The sequence below is a fragment of the Perkinsus marinus genome, assembly GCF_000006405.1.
Source record: "Perkinsus marinus ATCC 50983 genomic scaffold scf_1104296975560, whole genome shotgun sequence".
NCBI classification, from domain to species: Eukaryota; Perkinsozoa; order Perkinsida; family Perkinsidae; genus Perkinsus; species Perkinsus marinus.
Genome location: NW_003200738.1, coordinates 97,190 through 109,753, shown reverse-complemented (window position 1 = coordinate 109,753; position 12,564 = coordinate 97,190). Strand labels below are relative to the sequence as shown.

Genomic DNA, 12,564 nt, shown 5'->3' with positions numbered 1-12,564 from the left:
ACAGTCAGTCTCTTGTCGACCTCAAGCATGCGGGCCATGCCCGGCTTCAGGTCCATGTCGCCGACCAGATTGCTCTGGAACGAGTACCTAGGTTTTGTGAAAAAAGTATATGAAAAAGATGCCTTGAAATGCTACCAGCTCGGAATAGGGGCGCCTTCGAGATACTTCTGGGGAGTTGGGTAGTCCTCTGGACTCACATCCTGTAATTTGACCTCCTTCTCCTCCTCAGCATTGGATATGTTAGCCGGCCCGAATAGGGAGCGAAGTAGATTCGTGACGGCCATCATTAATCCCAGCACTACTCCGAAATGTATCACCCCATGAACTATCTTGCGCCTAGGCATGACAGCTTTCAGTGATTTTAAAAAGCGCTCGCCCAGAACTTCATCCTCAAAGCCACGCATGGTCCGTTCACTTTAAACGCTCGGCCAAGAGCGAAATAAAGTCAATAATTTTTCGCAATCGAAGCTCCCTCAGTCGGGCCAACGAGAATCTGGTCACGAGATTGATCCTCCTTCAGCGTGTGCCTGCAGAAATGATTATATTGAGGCGTATCTTGGGGTGGCATAGCCGCCCCATTGGGACGTTAATTATATTGAGGCGTATCTTGGGGTGGCATAGCCGCCCCATTGGGACGTTAATTATATTGAGGCGTATCTTGGGGTGGCATAGCCGCCCCACTGGGACGTTAATTATATTGAGGCGTATCTTGGGGTGGCATAGCTGCCCCATCGGGAAGTTGATTATACTGAGGCGTATCTTGGGGTGGCATAGCGGCCCCATCGGCAAGTTGATTACACTGGGTCGTATCTTTGGGTGGCATGCATACCTTGAGGCATACGGTATATTCGCTCCGCCTGGAGAAATGGAGTATTGTATTGTAAGTGCGAACTACTCCGTTGAAAGGTGTCGACGCGGCCGAGTGCCCCACCTCGAGCGCCTTCATAATGATAGCCGTAGTCGTCAGGCTGCAGCACTATTGGCATATCTTCGCTGTGTGAAGAGGATCCACTCATTACACTACTCGAGTGAGTCTCACTCAGTGAGGCAAGGTGAGCAGTGCGCACTGTGTTTCCGGTGCCACTCTCTTGCAAATAGTGGTACATCCTCATGGATGCCAAATTTGCAGGGAAGGGTGAGCTTCCGTGTGACCAGGTAAGACGCAGTCTGATTGCCGTCAGGAACGTTTACCATTGGCGCCTCGTTTTAGAGCAGCGATAAACTCAGACATCCTAAATTGCGATGTCAGGAAATCGTGAGTTTAGTTCGCCAAAGTATCTCACGCCTACCTCACGTTAGCCATACCGAACAAAGCCGACTCAAGAGCAGCCTACTCGGTTGTGAAGGTCGTTGTTTCTCCGTGGAACAAGCGAGCTCCTTCCAATGACATAAAGCTCGTGTGCCGCTGTGTAAGTCGGACCTATGCGATATGAGAGTGGCAGCGGGACGGAAGTGCACAATCAATGTTGGCTCCTACTATGTAAGGCCAGATACGCATGCTGCGTCTCACGCGGTTGTTGGAAATTTCTGGATAAGACCTACTTCCAGCGAATTCCTCAGTCAGTCCTCTGCTACTTGAGTCCAGATCCTTTCTATCGCAGAGCTTCTACACAAGGCGGGGATGTGTCTCAAGCTCGGCAATGGAGCGACGGTGAGTCGCATCGTTCGAGCCAGCTCTGGTGAGTACATGATTGGAAACTCAAGATGGACCTACGTATCTCGGTGTGCTGTCACGTACTCTGAAGTCTTCCCATTTCAGAGTGTCTGATGCGTTATATCACTATTTCTGGTCGCGAAAATCAGGTGTACCCCGCTGTACTCACCTGGCGTTGTATCAGCGAAACGCGGAACGCGGCGTTTGTATCTCATCCTCGATTGCTTGGGAGTGTCATCACAGGTACAAGCGCAGTGGCTTGAATACTATAACGATGAGTCGATGACAGAGTTATTCAGTGGTTATCGACGCCGTATCGAGCTTCCATTGCTAGATCGAGTTTGGAGATTCTACTCGGATGGATAGTATGATGTGTTTGTAACATTTTATAGAGGTCTAGGCTCCATCCCCTCGTGGTTAACCAGCTTGTATGCATCGACAGTTTGGCCGAGTGGTCTAAGGCGCTGGCTTAAGGCGCCAGTCCGAAAGGGCGTGGGTTCGAACCCCACAGCTGTCATTTGGTGATCACCTCAAGTTACTAAGGTAGTTATTCTACTTGAAGAGGCGTAAACTAGCTTCTACGCGTGATATGGACCCAATGTAAAGAATCTATCATGTAGGACGGCGTTTAGGATATTCTTTGAGAGAACTTCAGGCGATACGTCCGGGTAGAACCTATCCCAGTATTGAAATTCTGCACAGATTCACCTCACTCGCAGAATGGGTGATATTTGACTCATATCCGGAAAACAGAAATCGTTGTGGTCTATGTCAGCTTGAACTCGTTCTTGGGCTGTTAGAACTGCGTATCTCGGCTGCTTCCATTTCGTAACTGGTTTCAGATTTCTCAGTTGGGAAGCCATGATTCTCGATTACGAACGCGCCGGTTTTTTCTCACGTGACTACCGAACTGAGAAGAAGTTTGGCTTCCAATTTCATGAGGACGCTACGTACTTTGAGGCATTCTCTCGTCGACAATAATGTGATTCACATTGGCAATACACCCATCGAGATGAGTTACCATCTGCAATAAACTGACTACATGCAGAGGGATGTTGCCTCTCTATTCCGCTGTGTCGCGTTCATCACCCCTTACTTTGGGCATAGTTTCGGACATCCAGAGGTTGAGTAGAGAGTCCGGAAGATGGGAAGCGCGCCCATCCTAATTTCTTTGGTTGCTTCAAGCAAATTTCTTGTGTGGGCTTATTAATCTGCCTTGAAACTTAGAAATGCCCGATCCCGGAATCGATCCTGCGGCCTCTCGAATGGAGGTTCGCTGCTCTACGGACTGAGCTGCGAAATTAGGAGTTCCTTTCTATGTTGAGTCGTTGAACTGTGCCGCCGAAACTACACGGTCTGCCCTCACCCAAAGAAGCTGATGCCTGGATCGGCATCGCCGGTACATATGTCGTCTATCGCAGCTGCCCATGGTGGATTGGAGGAACTCGCCCCGGCAGTCTAACCTTATCTATTCGAGTTGAAGTAATGTGACACCGATTGTGTGAGAATATAGAGATGCAAAGCTCTTTATGGGCACTAGAATCCGCGAAGGAATGCGGTCATTGAAATCGTTAAATGTAGTACGCTAGAGAGCGCGAATCGCCACCGTCTTATCCCACGCCGCTGTCGTATATGCCATCGAATGCCATGACGAACTTCAAGGAAGCGTAGGTCGTAGAATGGGCTATCAAGAAGAAGAGCTTGCTGCAGGCGGCATGCAAGGAAAGAACTAATAATGTACAGAGTGTATGAGTAACCGGCCGTGACAGAGGATCCTTGCACTTCCTACTGGTGCTCTCACGGAGCACCATATCTTTGTGGCAGAGATACCCTAGTAGTGCTCGAAGTGTGGTCTAGTGGAGAGTGTAGAGAAATCCTTACTATTTGTTCTTTACAGAGGAATAGCAAGAGTGCACGATTCTAGTCTTGCCGTTAGCTATTATCATAATCTTTTAGAGGCACTAGTCGTAGAAGTTCTAGAGGATGGGTCTGTTACTAATGTAGCGTTATGTTGTGTTGCTTTTTGTAACGTTAGAGGCTAGGTTACAAGGTATGTGACTCAATTCGGCAAGTGATAGCCCAACCCTGTACGTTCAGTCAAGGCTTGAATGCTCTATGTTCGTACACTCCACCAGTTGGTGTCATAGTCTGGTAATTTCATCGGTGTATCATTCAAGCAGTTGTCGTTGTATGCTCATTATGCATTGGTATCGTCGATTTGTGGGGTTCCATCAAATCTGCCTCATCTCTACTCCACAGTAGTTTACTGCCAGCGTGAATAGCCGTGTAGTTCAGCCTGGTCGTTGAACATTCCAGGGTCCTCTTTTAGGGCGACTTCTCGAGCTCCCATATCAAAGTGTACTGCTCCACTTCAGGTTCGAAAGCCCCCTACTGCTTCTCGTGAGGGCATGTGGCGATGGGGCTCACACCGGGGAGAAGTGCGCTCCTTGATGCACCCCAAGGAGCGAGAAAGAGCGGTTCTCGGGGAGACTCCACATGCGGTGTGAAGAGGTCGTCGAGACCCTTTCTTAATGGTTCGCATGCACACAAAGTTAGTTGAAGCTCTGGTGGCATGACGAAGAAGAAGCCACAGATAGCTTATGCTCTCACAGAATCGTAGGTAGGGCTCCCAGAGTTATGTGTCTCATTGGCGATGAGTTATTGTTGATGGGAAGTCGCAGGAACGAAGTGACTTCCCACTGAGGAGGGGTGGTAGTAGTACATTACTCCCTAGTAGGCAGGCAGCATATTTGAAGAAGGCTGTGTTGTGATTGGTGACCCTGGTCATGATGGAGTTTCCCGTGGTTTTGGTCATCATTGAAAACATCCGATGGGAGCTCGAGAACTCTGAAACTGTCTCGTTCTTCGTTGATTGAGGCATTGGAGGGGATGGCTACGCTGAAATATATACCTCCCGTTTCATGGTCATGTGTCGTCTCACTTCACAGTATTTAGTTATAGTGGATCTCACAATGCAGTGGTGGACTCTTTTCCTCTCTTAGTTGAATAAACCACAGACCTATGGTACCAGAACGAGTACCGATTACAGAAGTACCATCGGCAATACCGCCGGCCTCATCGTCGTCATCATCGACTCTGGAGGTGCCACTGACGACACTAGCAGGGAGTGAGAACATGCCGGGGAGGAGCGCTTTGACAGTGGTGATACTGGGAGGCTCTTGCTTGGGCTGTGATTACGTAGGGTAGGTCCCTGAGGATCTGCCAGCGATAAAATACCGTCACACGATGATACTGGTCTCTCGTGGTCTGTACAGTCGTAGAATAGCAGAGATGGTTTGTACGAGTCACGAGGCGATGGCAGTGTCTCATAGCAGAGAGAGTGAGGATGATGATGATAGTCCTAAGAATGAACATAGTGCTACTACTGAGGAGTCTAGTAACAACAGCTCTGTCGCTGCGACGGATGGTGGGAATGTCGCCGACTCTACTACGCCCACTACTGAAACATGTGCTTGCAGGAGGAGAAAGTCTAGGAGGGATAATAAGAAGTAAAAATCACGAGGAGTGTGTTTTCGCTGTATAGTCTGATATCAGATGCTACTGTGCATTGTCCCAGTCTGCTTCAGCGTACCCTCTGCAGCAACAGACGTCGTCTGTGGTGCCGAGCACAGGCCCATGGGCCCATAATGCTTCGGTCAGCTCTAGTGGTATTGCTAGTCCGAGCGTCGCGGGGCTGGCTCGATCGGGCACCAGTGAGAGCGCTATCAGTCTGCAGCCTAGAGGGACCGCTTCCTTGGACCTTCGGCGAGGCTTCTCGGGATCTATGGCGGTTATCAGTAGGATTGCCTTTGAATCGGTAATAACCAAGGAAGCAATAAGACGCCGTATGGAGCCTTCTCATCGCACGCTGTTTTGCATGCCTGAATTCCATGCGAGTGCTATTGTCTCGAGAGTGGTTGTCACTATTATTTGTTCACTAGTATCAACAGTCTCGGCGAAGAATTACCACATTTCTCCTACGACTTTGCGATGCCTACATGCTCTTCCTTAATCCGTCCCTGCTATCAGGTATCTCACAAATACTCAGCTACTATCCCCAGATTAACTAGTTTCTCGGCGGCTATCAATGCATGTCTCATATTCGTCTTAGCTGCAGACCTGCCTCCTTCCGGCCCAGGCCCATGGGCTCCCGACTCACCGCGCAGTGAGGGCCAAGCCCAGTCGTCGACACCCTCTTCAGCTGGGGTATCTTCTGACGTATCTGGAGTTGACCTTGGTGTCTGCCGAGTGAGTGCTGTAGAGGGCGTTGAGTGCGGCTGTTTTGGCTTCGGCTTTGGACATGGTCGCCACCACGATGGTGGGAATACCGAGGCAGTGCATGGTAGAAGCTCTAGCAATGAAGTTGAAGTCCGAGATGATGAACGCATCGTAGGTGTTCGGGTGTGGATTTGGTGTCATCTCGATCTGTTCTCAGGAGGACGATTTGAGAATGCTGGAACTTCGACTTCGGCAGTGGCAGCGGCAAAGGCAGCATTTAAATGAAGATTCGAAACCCCTATCTGTGCTACTGGTTATCAGTGACTTCGACAGGAAAATGCAACTTGACAAAGAGCAGCACATTTTCACCAAGCATGAGCGTCAGACGTTGAAGAACAACACACTTTAATGTTGTCATCAGTAGACTCCCTATGGGATAAGTGGGGCTCTAGAGGAGAGCGAGTGTTGGACGATAAGATATTCACATCATGGGATGGTGACAGGCTTCATAGTGTGGTGACAGATCTCTCCTGTAGGCTAGCGCATGCCTACATCTCATCTAATCCTTCTAATGCTGCCTAACGCATCGTTGTGACATTCTTATGTGGTTCGAAGGTTCGCAAAAACTCAATGATTTTATGTTTTTTCTCCCTGGCTGTGTCCTCCATCTTGTCGTTATACGTGTACCTGATACTGTCTGTTGCTGGTCACAGAGTGGTGCCGATCTACTCCTACTGGGTGGAGCTCTTCATCACTCGTTGACTACGTGGTGGTAGTATCAATGAGCTGATGATGATTTGATACTATTACCGTCCTACTACTACTACTTCCGTCCAAAGTACTGGGTACATTGCTTGTTCCTATGCTCGTTGTGGCATATAAGTCAAATTGTCATGTTGTTGTTGTTATGGTGTGTCTATGTAGAGGAAGTAGGGGTCGCTTTCTTGCCTGCTATAACTGTACCCTATCTTCGCGTCTTACGTTCTTCTCCCACCAAGTAGAGCGAGGTGAAACTGCCTCTTTCGACCACGGGCTCCTACAAGTTGCCGAGAGCGCGTTTTTGCTATCACGGGCCCCATCGGAGTTCTATTTTGTAATCAGCTATGCTTAGTCTCGTCACCCTGTTGGTTGATGGATCATCGCGAGAGTTTGTTCTCGGTGACGAAGATGGCTGGCTGTGCTTCCTCTCGAACTGACCATATACTTGGCGTAGAGCTTACTTTCATCATCATCATCGTTTCTGGTAGAGTTTCTGTTGTCGTTAATACTGTTGCTGGTTTTAGTACCGTTGTTGTTGTTCTTCATACTATTTCAGCTGCGTGTAACATTCTTTTATGTACTGCTATTTCTTCTTCTAAACTGCGCTCTACTGTATCTAGCCGCTTACGCTGACTTGGGCGTAACTCGGTTAAGATTTCATGTGTGTTCGCTCGAGCGACGGTTGTGTTGGTAACAGACGCCTCATAGTGGTGAATCGACTCTCTTAGATGAGTTAGTTTTGTCATACCACACCACCGATTCATCGTGGCGATAGTTGCATATTACGACCATCACGATGCGAGTGAACCGGCTTTCCTCTCTTTGAGGGAGTACAGTCACATCGTAAGTCGCCACAAACCACACCAGTCAGTCGATACTTGCAAGCCTAGGATGCCTTGCTATTCCTCAACGCGTTCACGTCCTATCACGTCTTGTCTCCTGACCATCTCGAAAGCTGTCTGCATAGTGGTAGCTTATGTCACTCAGCATATCGTTGATATTAGTGCTCCGCATCAGCTCTGCCTCGCCGTTGAATGACTGTAGGGACTCATTCAAGTAGCAGTTCGAACTTCATCAGCGCAAGATCCGACTACTTTACAAATGAGATTGATCGAATTGCATTGCTCACTGAAGATGTCTGTTATACAACATAGTGGTGTACCCTAATCGCCTTGTCATCATGCGGATTCCTTGCTCCTCTCACTTGATATCTGTGAGGATGACAACTACCAGAAGGATCCTCCATCGTGGAGGGCTGCTTGTACAATATCAGCAACAGAGTGAGAGCATCAGAGGCAACAAGGATGGTTAGGAAGAGTGCCATTTCATGCTTTCGAGGTTGTGTTCAAGCATTTCTGGTATAAACGTGTTGAAGGTTTCCGTTTGCACTGTCCAGTGAAAAGTCATTCCCCCCGATGGGCCTGAGCTCCATTCGCCTACATTCACTGGTTCAATATGTGGTGTTCGCTAACCTGTCGAGACTTTAGTTCACACGATGGCGTACACCTTGGTATTCGATCCTCCGGTCCCTGACCACCGGTTTGGTCGTCGTAATGCCAAGCTGTGTATGAGCCGGTTTGCCTTATTTTGGATGGTAGCTGATGTGATGGGCATGATGGAGGCTACGTCTTGTTCTGTCTGCATGCTAACTGACGAGAGCCATCACAAAGGCGAACTGCCAGTGATGGTCTCTGGTGAGGAGCTTGCTGATGTCCGATGTCAACCATCGGCTCGCTATGATGGGAAAGTATGAGCCCAACCCCTTCACTCCTGGGCACTGGGTGGGCACCTCGAATACGAATTACTACATGCACGACATGCATTCCTAATAGTCTTCACGAGCCTATTCCTTTATTGGACTGCTAGCCGCACATGTTGCTCCCATCGTTCTGTTGACTGTTTTGTTGTCCCTATGTAGGTAGGGTTATCAGCATTAGTGTTCCTCTGTAGAGTACGTCTTACTTCACTCTATGCTACATTCCAGAGTTTACTCTCACACGAGTCCAGTAACCCGCGCCCTGACCATGGCCGGCAGCAGCAGGATGTTGATGATGATGAAGCCTTATGGCGGTGGTGGTGGTCCTCTGGCTATGGCTAGAATGCAGAGCACTGTGAGCGAGAGTGCTCCTGCTGCTGCTGCTGCTGCCAGTGCCAAGGTCCCATTCAGCAGTGCAGCTGCTCAAGCCAAGGCCCACGATATGGCCTCTAACCCCGCGGGTAAGGAGCTCCTTAGTATTCTGGAATGGTTTCGGTCATTTGTAATTAACAGGTACTAAGCATTTCAAAAGGAAATCTCCAACGCCCGACGGAGCGGCCACTCCTACCGAAATGCCAGCCCATTCGGATCACTCCCTGCCTCACCCGATCTGGAATCTCGCGGAGATAGAGCGCGTCGAGCAGACACATTACCCTCCGAAGGGTTTCTCGGACAGAGCAGCCTACTACAGTGTGCAGGCTTTGAGGCAGAGTTTCGACATTCTGTCGGGGTATAAGTTCGGCCAGCATCACGCTGAGATGTGGGTACGCCGTGTGGTCTTCCTGGAGACGGTCGCTGCTGTGCCCGGTATGGTCGGTGGTATGGTTAGGCATCTCAATAGCCTTCGTAATATGGAAAGAGACCATGGTTGGATCCATACTCTGCTGGAGGAGGCTGAGAACGAGCGTATGCATTTGATGATCGCTCTGACGTTGAAGGAGCCTGGTCCGCTACTACGTGGTTTGGTGCTCGTCAGTCAGGGCATCTTCTTTTGGACCTATGGGCTTCTCTATTTATTGGCTCCTAAATTCAACCATAGATTCGTTGGCTATCTGGAGGAGGAAGCCGTCAAGACTTACACCAATCTCCTTAAGTGCATCGACGAAGGTACTCTTCCTATTTTACTGTCATTATTTGGCCTTTTCAGGCAAAGTCTCGGAGTTCGCTAGCGAGCCCGCGCCCTTTATCGCGAGGGACTACTACGAACTGGGCGAAAACGCTACGCTGAGAGATGTCTTTGCATGCATACGGGCTGACGAGTCGCATCACAGAGGTAAGCTTACATGGTCCAATTCTCCTGATTCATGTCGGGTTGTCTTCAGATGTTAACCATACGTTTGCTTCCGCAGACGAGAACGGCTGTAAGTACAAGAACCCCTTCCCTCCCGGTCACTAGGCGTATTTTGAGGCATCGATAAGCCTCCCATTCCTCCTGTAATTATCTGATGACTCGTGTCATATAATTTTCTGTTAAGCTCCAGCCTGTGTTCGTGCATGTTCCTGCCTTTTTATTGAGCAATGTCGAGCATGTCGTGAATACATGCGCTGTACATAGCCTTTTGAACCTTTTTTTGCATTCGTACAGATCGGCCGTCCATATGAGGCATACAGAGAGGCCCCTGGAAAAAAACTTCAGGGACCGACTCAAATCTGTCTGCTGTTGCTTACTACCATTATGGGAGTTGGCTCGGACAGCTTGTCCTGTGCGGCAAAAGCCAGGCTCAGTACTGTCGTATAGACAATGACCGTGGGTGCTCCTATCACTCATCAGCGTACACCCAACCACTGAACTCCCATATGTGTATTGGCTGTTTAATCAGTCACGGGAAGCACAGCTGCACTCATATTGGTGTTGTGTTGTCAAGTGAAGGAAAGTATCTTTGGGGCCTTTCGGGGATCATCCCCGGGAGATGCATCTGACCACTGTTAAGGAGACGGTGATCATAGCGATCCTTTAATACGTCAAGGAGCACCAACAGCAGTCCACAATGATGTAACTCATAGCCACTGTACCCACTGTTGAGTGGAGCCTGATAAAGCTGGAATTCTGATCAGTCATCATCGATTTCCTGGTTATCTGTTTATATGCGTGGAGGTACGATGCAGAAGCTGTCGTTGTGGCCCCTTTGTTGTTTGAAGTTTCTGGTAGTTATTGAAGTAACAGGAGCTTCCCATAATAATTGTATCTCTATCGGGCTATCGCAAGGTGTATGTTGCTATCGTATACAGACTACATATCACTTCCATGTGATATAATAGATTCGACTGAGCATGCAATAGTGATGTGCACAGCGAGAGGTGGATGACTCTTTGCGCAACCTCGAGATATGCTGTTGGATGCAACTTTCGTGATCTTCCTGTACGTGGCAGTACAACAGCGACGTGATTTTACTCATGTGGAGCCCGGAATGACAGAGTCGAGCGAGTATCAGGATTCCTCTTAAAAGTAGCAGCTCCTTGTTTCGATCAAGGGACCTTTGGGTTATGAGCCCAACACACTATCCACTGCGCCAAGCTGCTCACATATGTAATGTGAAAAATACACTACTCTGCTAACAGCATGTTGCGTTGCTACAAGTACATGTCAAGGCATATATTGATATCCGCCGGGTCGGCGGAGCCGACTAATATTGACTGGGGAGAGTTATTGACAGCAGCATGCACTAGTGATCCTAACACGAGTAGCTCGTAAACTCGTAAACTGACAGAGTGTACAGATTGATTAGCGACCAGACACTCAACATCGAATCAATCTCCTCTTGATAACTCTCCGATAACACTGTTATCGGAAAGTGTTATCACAGTGTTAAAACAGTGATGACGTCGAATGCCTGGATTCTTCAATGGTTGGCTCTCAATTAAAACTTCTCATGTACAGAATGATAGGAAATATCCAGTAGCATCTATGTTTTAATCATCAAAGGATCTTGTTAGCATTCACTCTTCGATGCTGCGTTCTCAATACAGTGTACTGATTTTCAGGGGAGAGGTCTCCTCTCAGAGGAGTTTACCTTCACCACAACTTCCGTCAATACAACACATCCCAGCTCACTGCAGGGAACTTTGAGAATCAAATTTGTATGTAAGAGCATAAGTGAACATTTCCATCAGAAATTCACAAAAGAACATCAGAACTACAAGTAACTTCGATTTCACCTGCTGCTGCTGCTCCCTCCCAAGTATTTGGGAAGAAGACTTCTTGTTGGACTTATCAGCATCAGTCCTGCTGCACCTATCCGTCTTTCTTATCCCCAGGGATTGAGCGACCTTATCAATATCCTGATCTGCAGCCAACATGCTGTTGACCAGTTGAAGAGCAGAGAGAGGACTGTTCATGTAGTCGAGATCTTCGAGTAGCTACCACCATCGACATCAATGCAGAGATCCAGTAGAGCCACGGAATTGAAAATCGTTCCCTTAGCCTCAGTAAATGCTGCCGCATCGGGAAGTGCCAGATCGTTAAGAAGGCAGAACTCGTCATCGTGATGACCGTCATGGGTCGGACCCATGACGGTCATCCTCATCCATATAGAATAGCCTATAGTCCCTCACTTAAAGTTCACGTCAGACCTTCTCGACATATTCACAGAGCTTGTCGTAGGTCTGGAGTTCCTCGGGATCAACCCTTATACGAAGTATCTCGGAATCGGTGTGTAGTTCGAGGCAAAGAACGCTAACTGTCAATGACATAATAAAGATAACTTAATCAAGCTTCTTCAAACTGAGACTATATAATACGCTCTGAGGAAATATCTCGCCGATAACGCTTTCCACATCATGGATAATGTCAACAAGCTTCACGACATCTTCCAGCGAGGTGATGAACACAAAACCAGAGTGTTCTATTTCCAAAACACAAGCACGCTCTATTACTAACACAAGCTGTACTACTAAACTAAACGCTCTAACACAAGCTCTATTACTGTTTCGCACCCGTGTCCCTCTGGATCGCTGCGCGTTATCTACTTAGCTCCTATGATTTTTGGAACCCCACAACTTCTCATATTCGAGTGTTCCCAACTGTTGACTAACACGAACTTTTGCAAAAGATACACGCTAGAAAAGTGACTAGATTGAAATGATAGGGACACATGTAGGACTTCTCCACCTGGGTCAAGACCCTCTACTCACCTCTTCTGTAGGCTCGAGTCGAGCCGCTCGACTAACACTGCTACTC

The 12,564-nt window shown here is 48.4% G+C and overlaps 6 protein-coding genes and 2 non-coding genes across 8 annotated transcripts in view; 4 read left to right on the top strand and 4 right to left on the bottom strand.

The window, feature by feature from the left end:
- Pmar_PMAR016082 (cytochrome c oxidase, subunit ii, putative) overlaps window positions 1–287 on the bottom strand; it is a gene marked incomplete at both ends in the record, with an annotated part of 710 nt that extends 423 nt beyond the window's left edge. The window contains 2 exons of the mRNA XM_002765242.1: window positions 1–87; window positions 136–287. The exon at window positions 1–87 is cut by the window's left edge and continues 4 nt beyond it. Of these exons, the coding sequence (XP_002765288.1) occupies window positions 1–87; window positions 136–287 (239 nt within the window). The remainder of the gene's footprint in view (window positions 88–135) is intronic.
- Window positions 288–2,091: 1,804 nt separating this feature from the next.
- Window positions 2,092–2,171, top strand: Pmar_PMAR016081. Its single transcript has one exon. It is a non-coding gene; the product is annotated as a tRNA-Leu (tRNA).
- Window positions 2,172–4,654: 2,483 nt separating this feature from the next.
- Pmar_PMAR016080 (hypothetical protein) lies at window positions 4,655–6,048 on the top strand. The gene is made up of 4 exons (XM_002765241.1): window positions 4,655–4,816; window positions 4,862–5,163; window positions 5,210–5,471; window positions 5,684–6,048. The coding sequence occupies exons 2-4, from the start codon at window positions 5,001–5,003 to the stop codon at window positions 5,718–5,720; spliced, it is 462 nt and encodes a 153-aa protein (XP_002765287.1). The 5' UTR covers window positions 4,655–4,816; window positions 4,862–5,000; the 3' UTR covers window positions 5,721–6,048.
- A 402-nt stretch (window positions 6,049–6,450) lies between these two features.
- Pmar_PMAR016079 (hypothetical protein) lies at window positions 6,451–7,177 on the bottom strand (the record flags this gene model as incomplete). Its single annotated transcript, XM_002765240.1, has 2 exons — window positions 6,451–6,559; window positions 6,993–7,177. 2 exons carry the CDS (start codon window positions 7,175–7,177, stop codon window positions 6,451–6,453), a joined length of 294 nt encoding a protein of 97 aa, XP_002765286.1.
- Window positions 7,178–8,126: 949 nt separating this feature from the next.
- Window positions 8,127–8,384, top strand: Pmar_PMAR016078 (hypothetical protein; the record flags this gene model as incomplete). The annotated part of the gene is made up of 1 exon (XM_002765239.1): window positions 8,127–8,384. The coding sequence occupies one exon, from the start codon at window positions 8,127–8,129 to the stop codon at window positions 8,382–8,384; it is 258 nt and encodes an 85-aa protein (XP_002765285.1).
- Window positions 8,385–8,617: 233 nt separating this feature from the next.
- Pmar_PMAR016077 (alternative oxidase, putative) lies at window positions 8,618–10,226 on the top strand. The gene is made up of 4 exons (XM_002765238.1): window positions 8,618–8,848; window positions 8,901–9,494; window positions 9,535–9,660; window positions 9,710–10,226. Exons 1-4 carry the CDS (start codon window positions 8,656–8,658, stop codon window positions 9,781–9,783), a joined length of 987 nt encoding a protein of 328 aa, XP_002765284.1. The 5' UTR covers window positions 8,618–8,655; the 3' UTR covers window positions 9,784–10,226.
- Window positions 10,227–10,834: 608 nt separating this feature from the next.
- Pmar_PMAR016076 lies at window positions 10,835–10,907 on the bottom strand. The gene has a single exon. It is a non-coding gene; the product is annotated as a tRNA-Met (tRNA).
- An 812-nt stretch (window positions 10,908–11,719) lies between these two features.
- The window catches only part of Pmar_PMAR016075 (hypothetical protein), a gene marked incomplete at both ends in the record, with an annotated part of 2,647 nt that continues 1,802 nt past the window's right edge, over window positions 11,720–12,564 (bottom strand). Inside the window, 2 exons of the mRNA XM_002765237.1 lie at window positions 11,720–11,925; window positions 11,975–12,064. Of these exons, the coding sequence (XP_002765283.1) occupies window positions 11,720–11,925; window positions 11,975–12,064 (296 nt within the window). The remainder of the gene's footprint in view (window positions 11,926–11,974; window positions 12,065–12,564) is intronic.

What these genes read in the sequence shown, in the direction of transcription:
- Pmar_PMAR016080 (XM_002765241.1), top strand. Translation starts at nt 5,001, where the DNA reads ATGATGATGATAGTCCTAAGAATGAACATAGTGCTACTACTGAGGAGT. An exon ending in TCTAGGAGGGATAATAAGAA is followed by an intron (nt 5,164 to 5,209) that starts GTAAAAATCACG and finishes GTCTGATATCAG; the next exon opens with ATGCTACTGTGCATTGTCCC. An exon ending in GTAGGATTGCCTTTGAATCG is followed by an intron (nt 5,472 to 5,683) that starts GTAATAACCAAG and finishes CCCTGCTATCAG; the next exon opens with GTATCTCACAAATACTCAGC.
- Pmar_PMAR016077 (XM_002765238.1), top strand. Translation starts at nt 8,656, where the DNA reads ATGGCCGGCAGCAGCAGGATGTTGATGATGATGAAGCCTTATGGCGGT. An exon ending in CCTTAAGTGCATCGACGAAG is followed by an intron (nt 9,495 to 9,534) that starts GTACTCTTCCTA and finishes TGGCCTTTTCAG; the next exon opens with GCAAAGTCTCGGAGTTCGCT. An exon ending in TGACGAGTCGCATCACAGAG is followed by an intron (nt 9,661 to 9,709) that starts GTAAGCTTACAT and finishes GGTTGTCTTCAG; the next exon opens with ATGTTAACCATACGTTTGCT.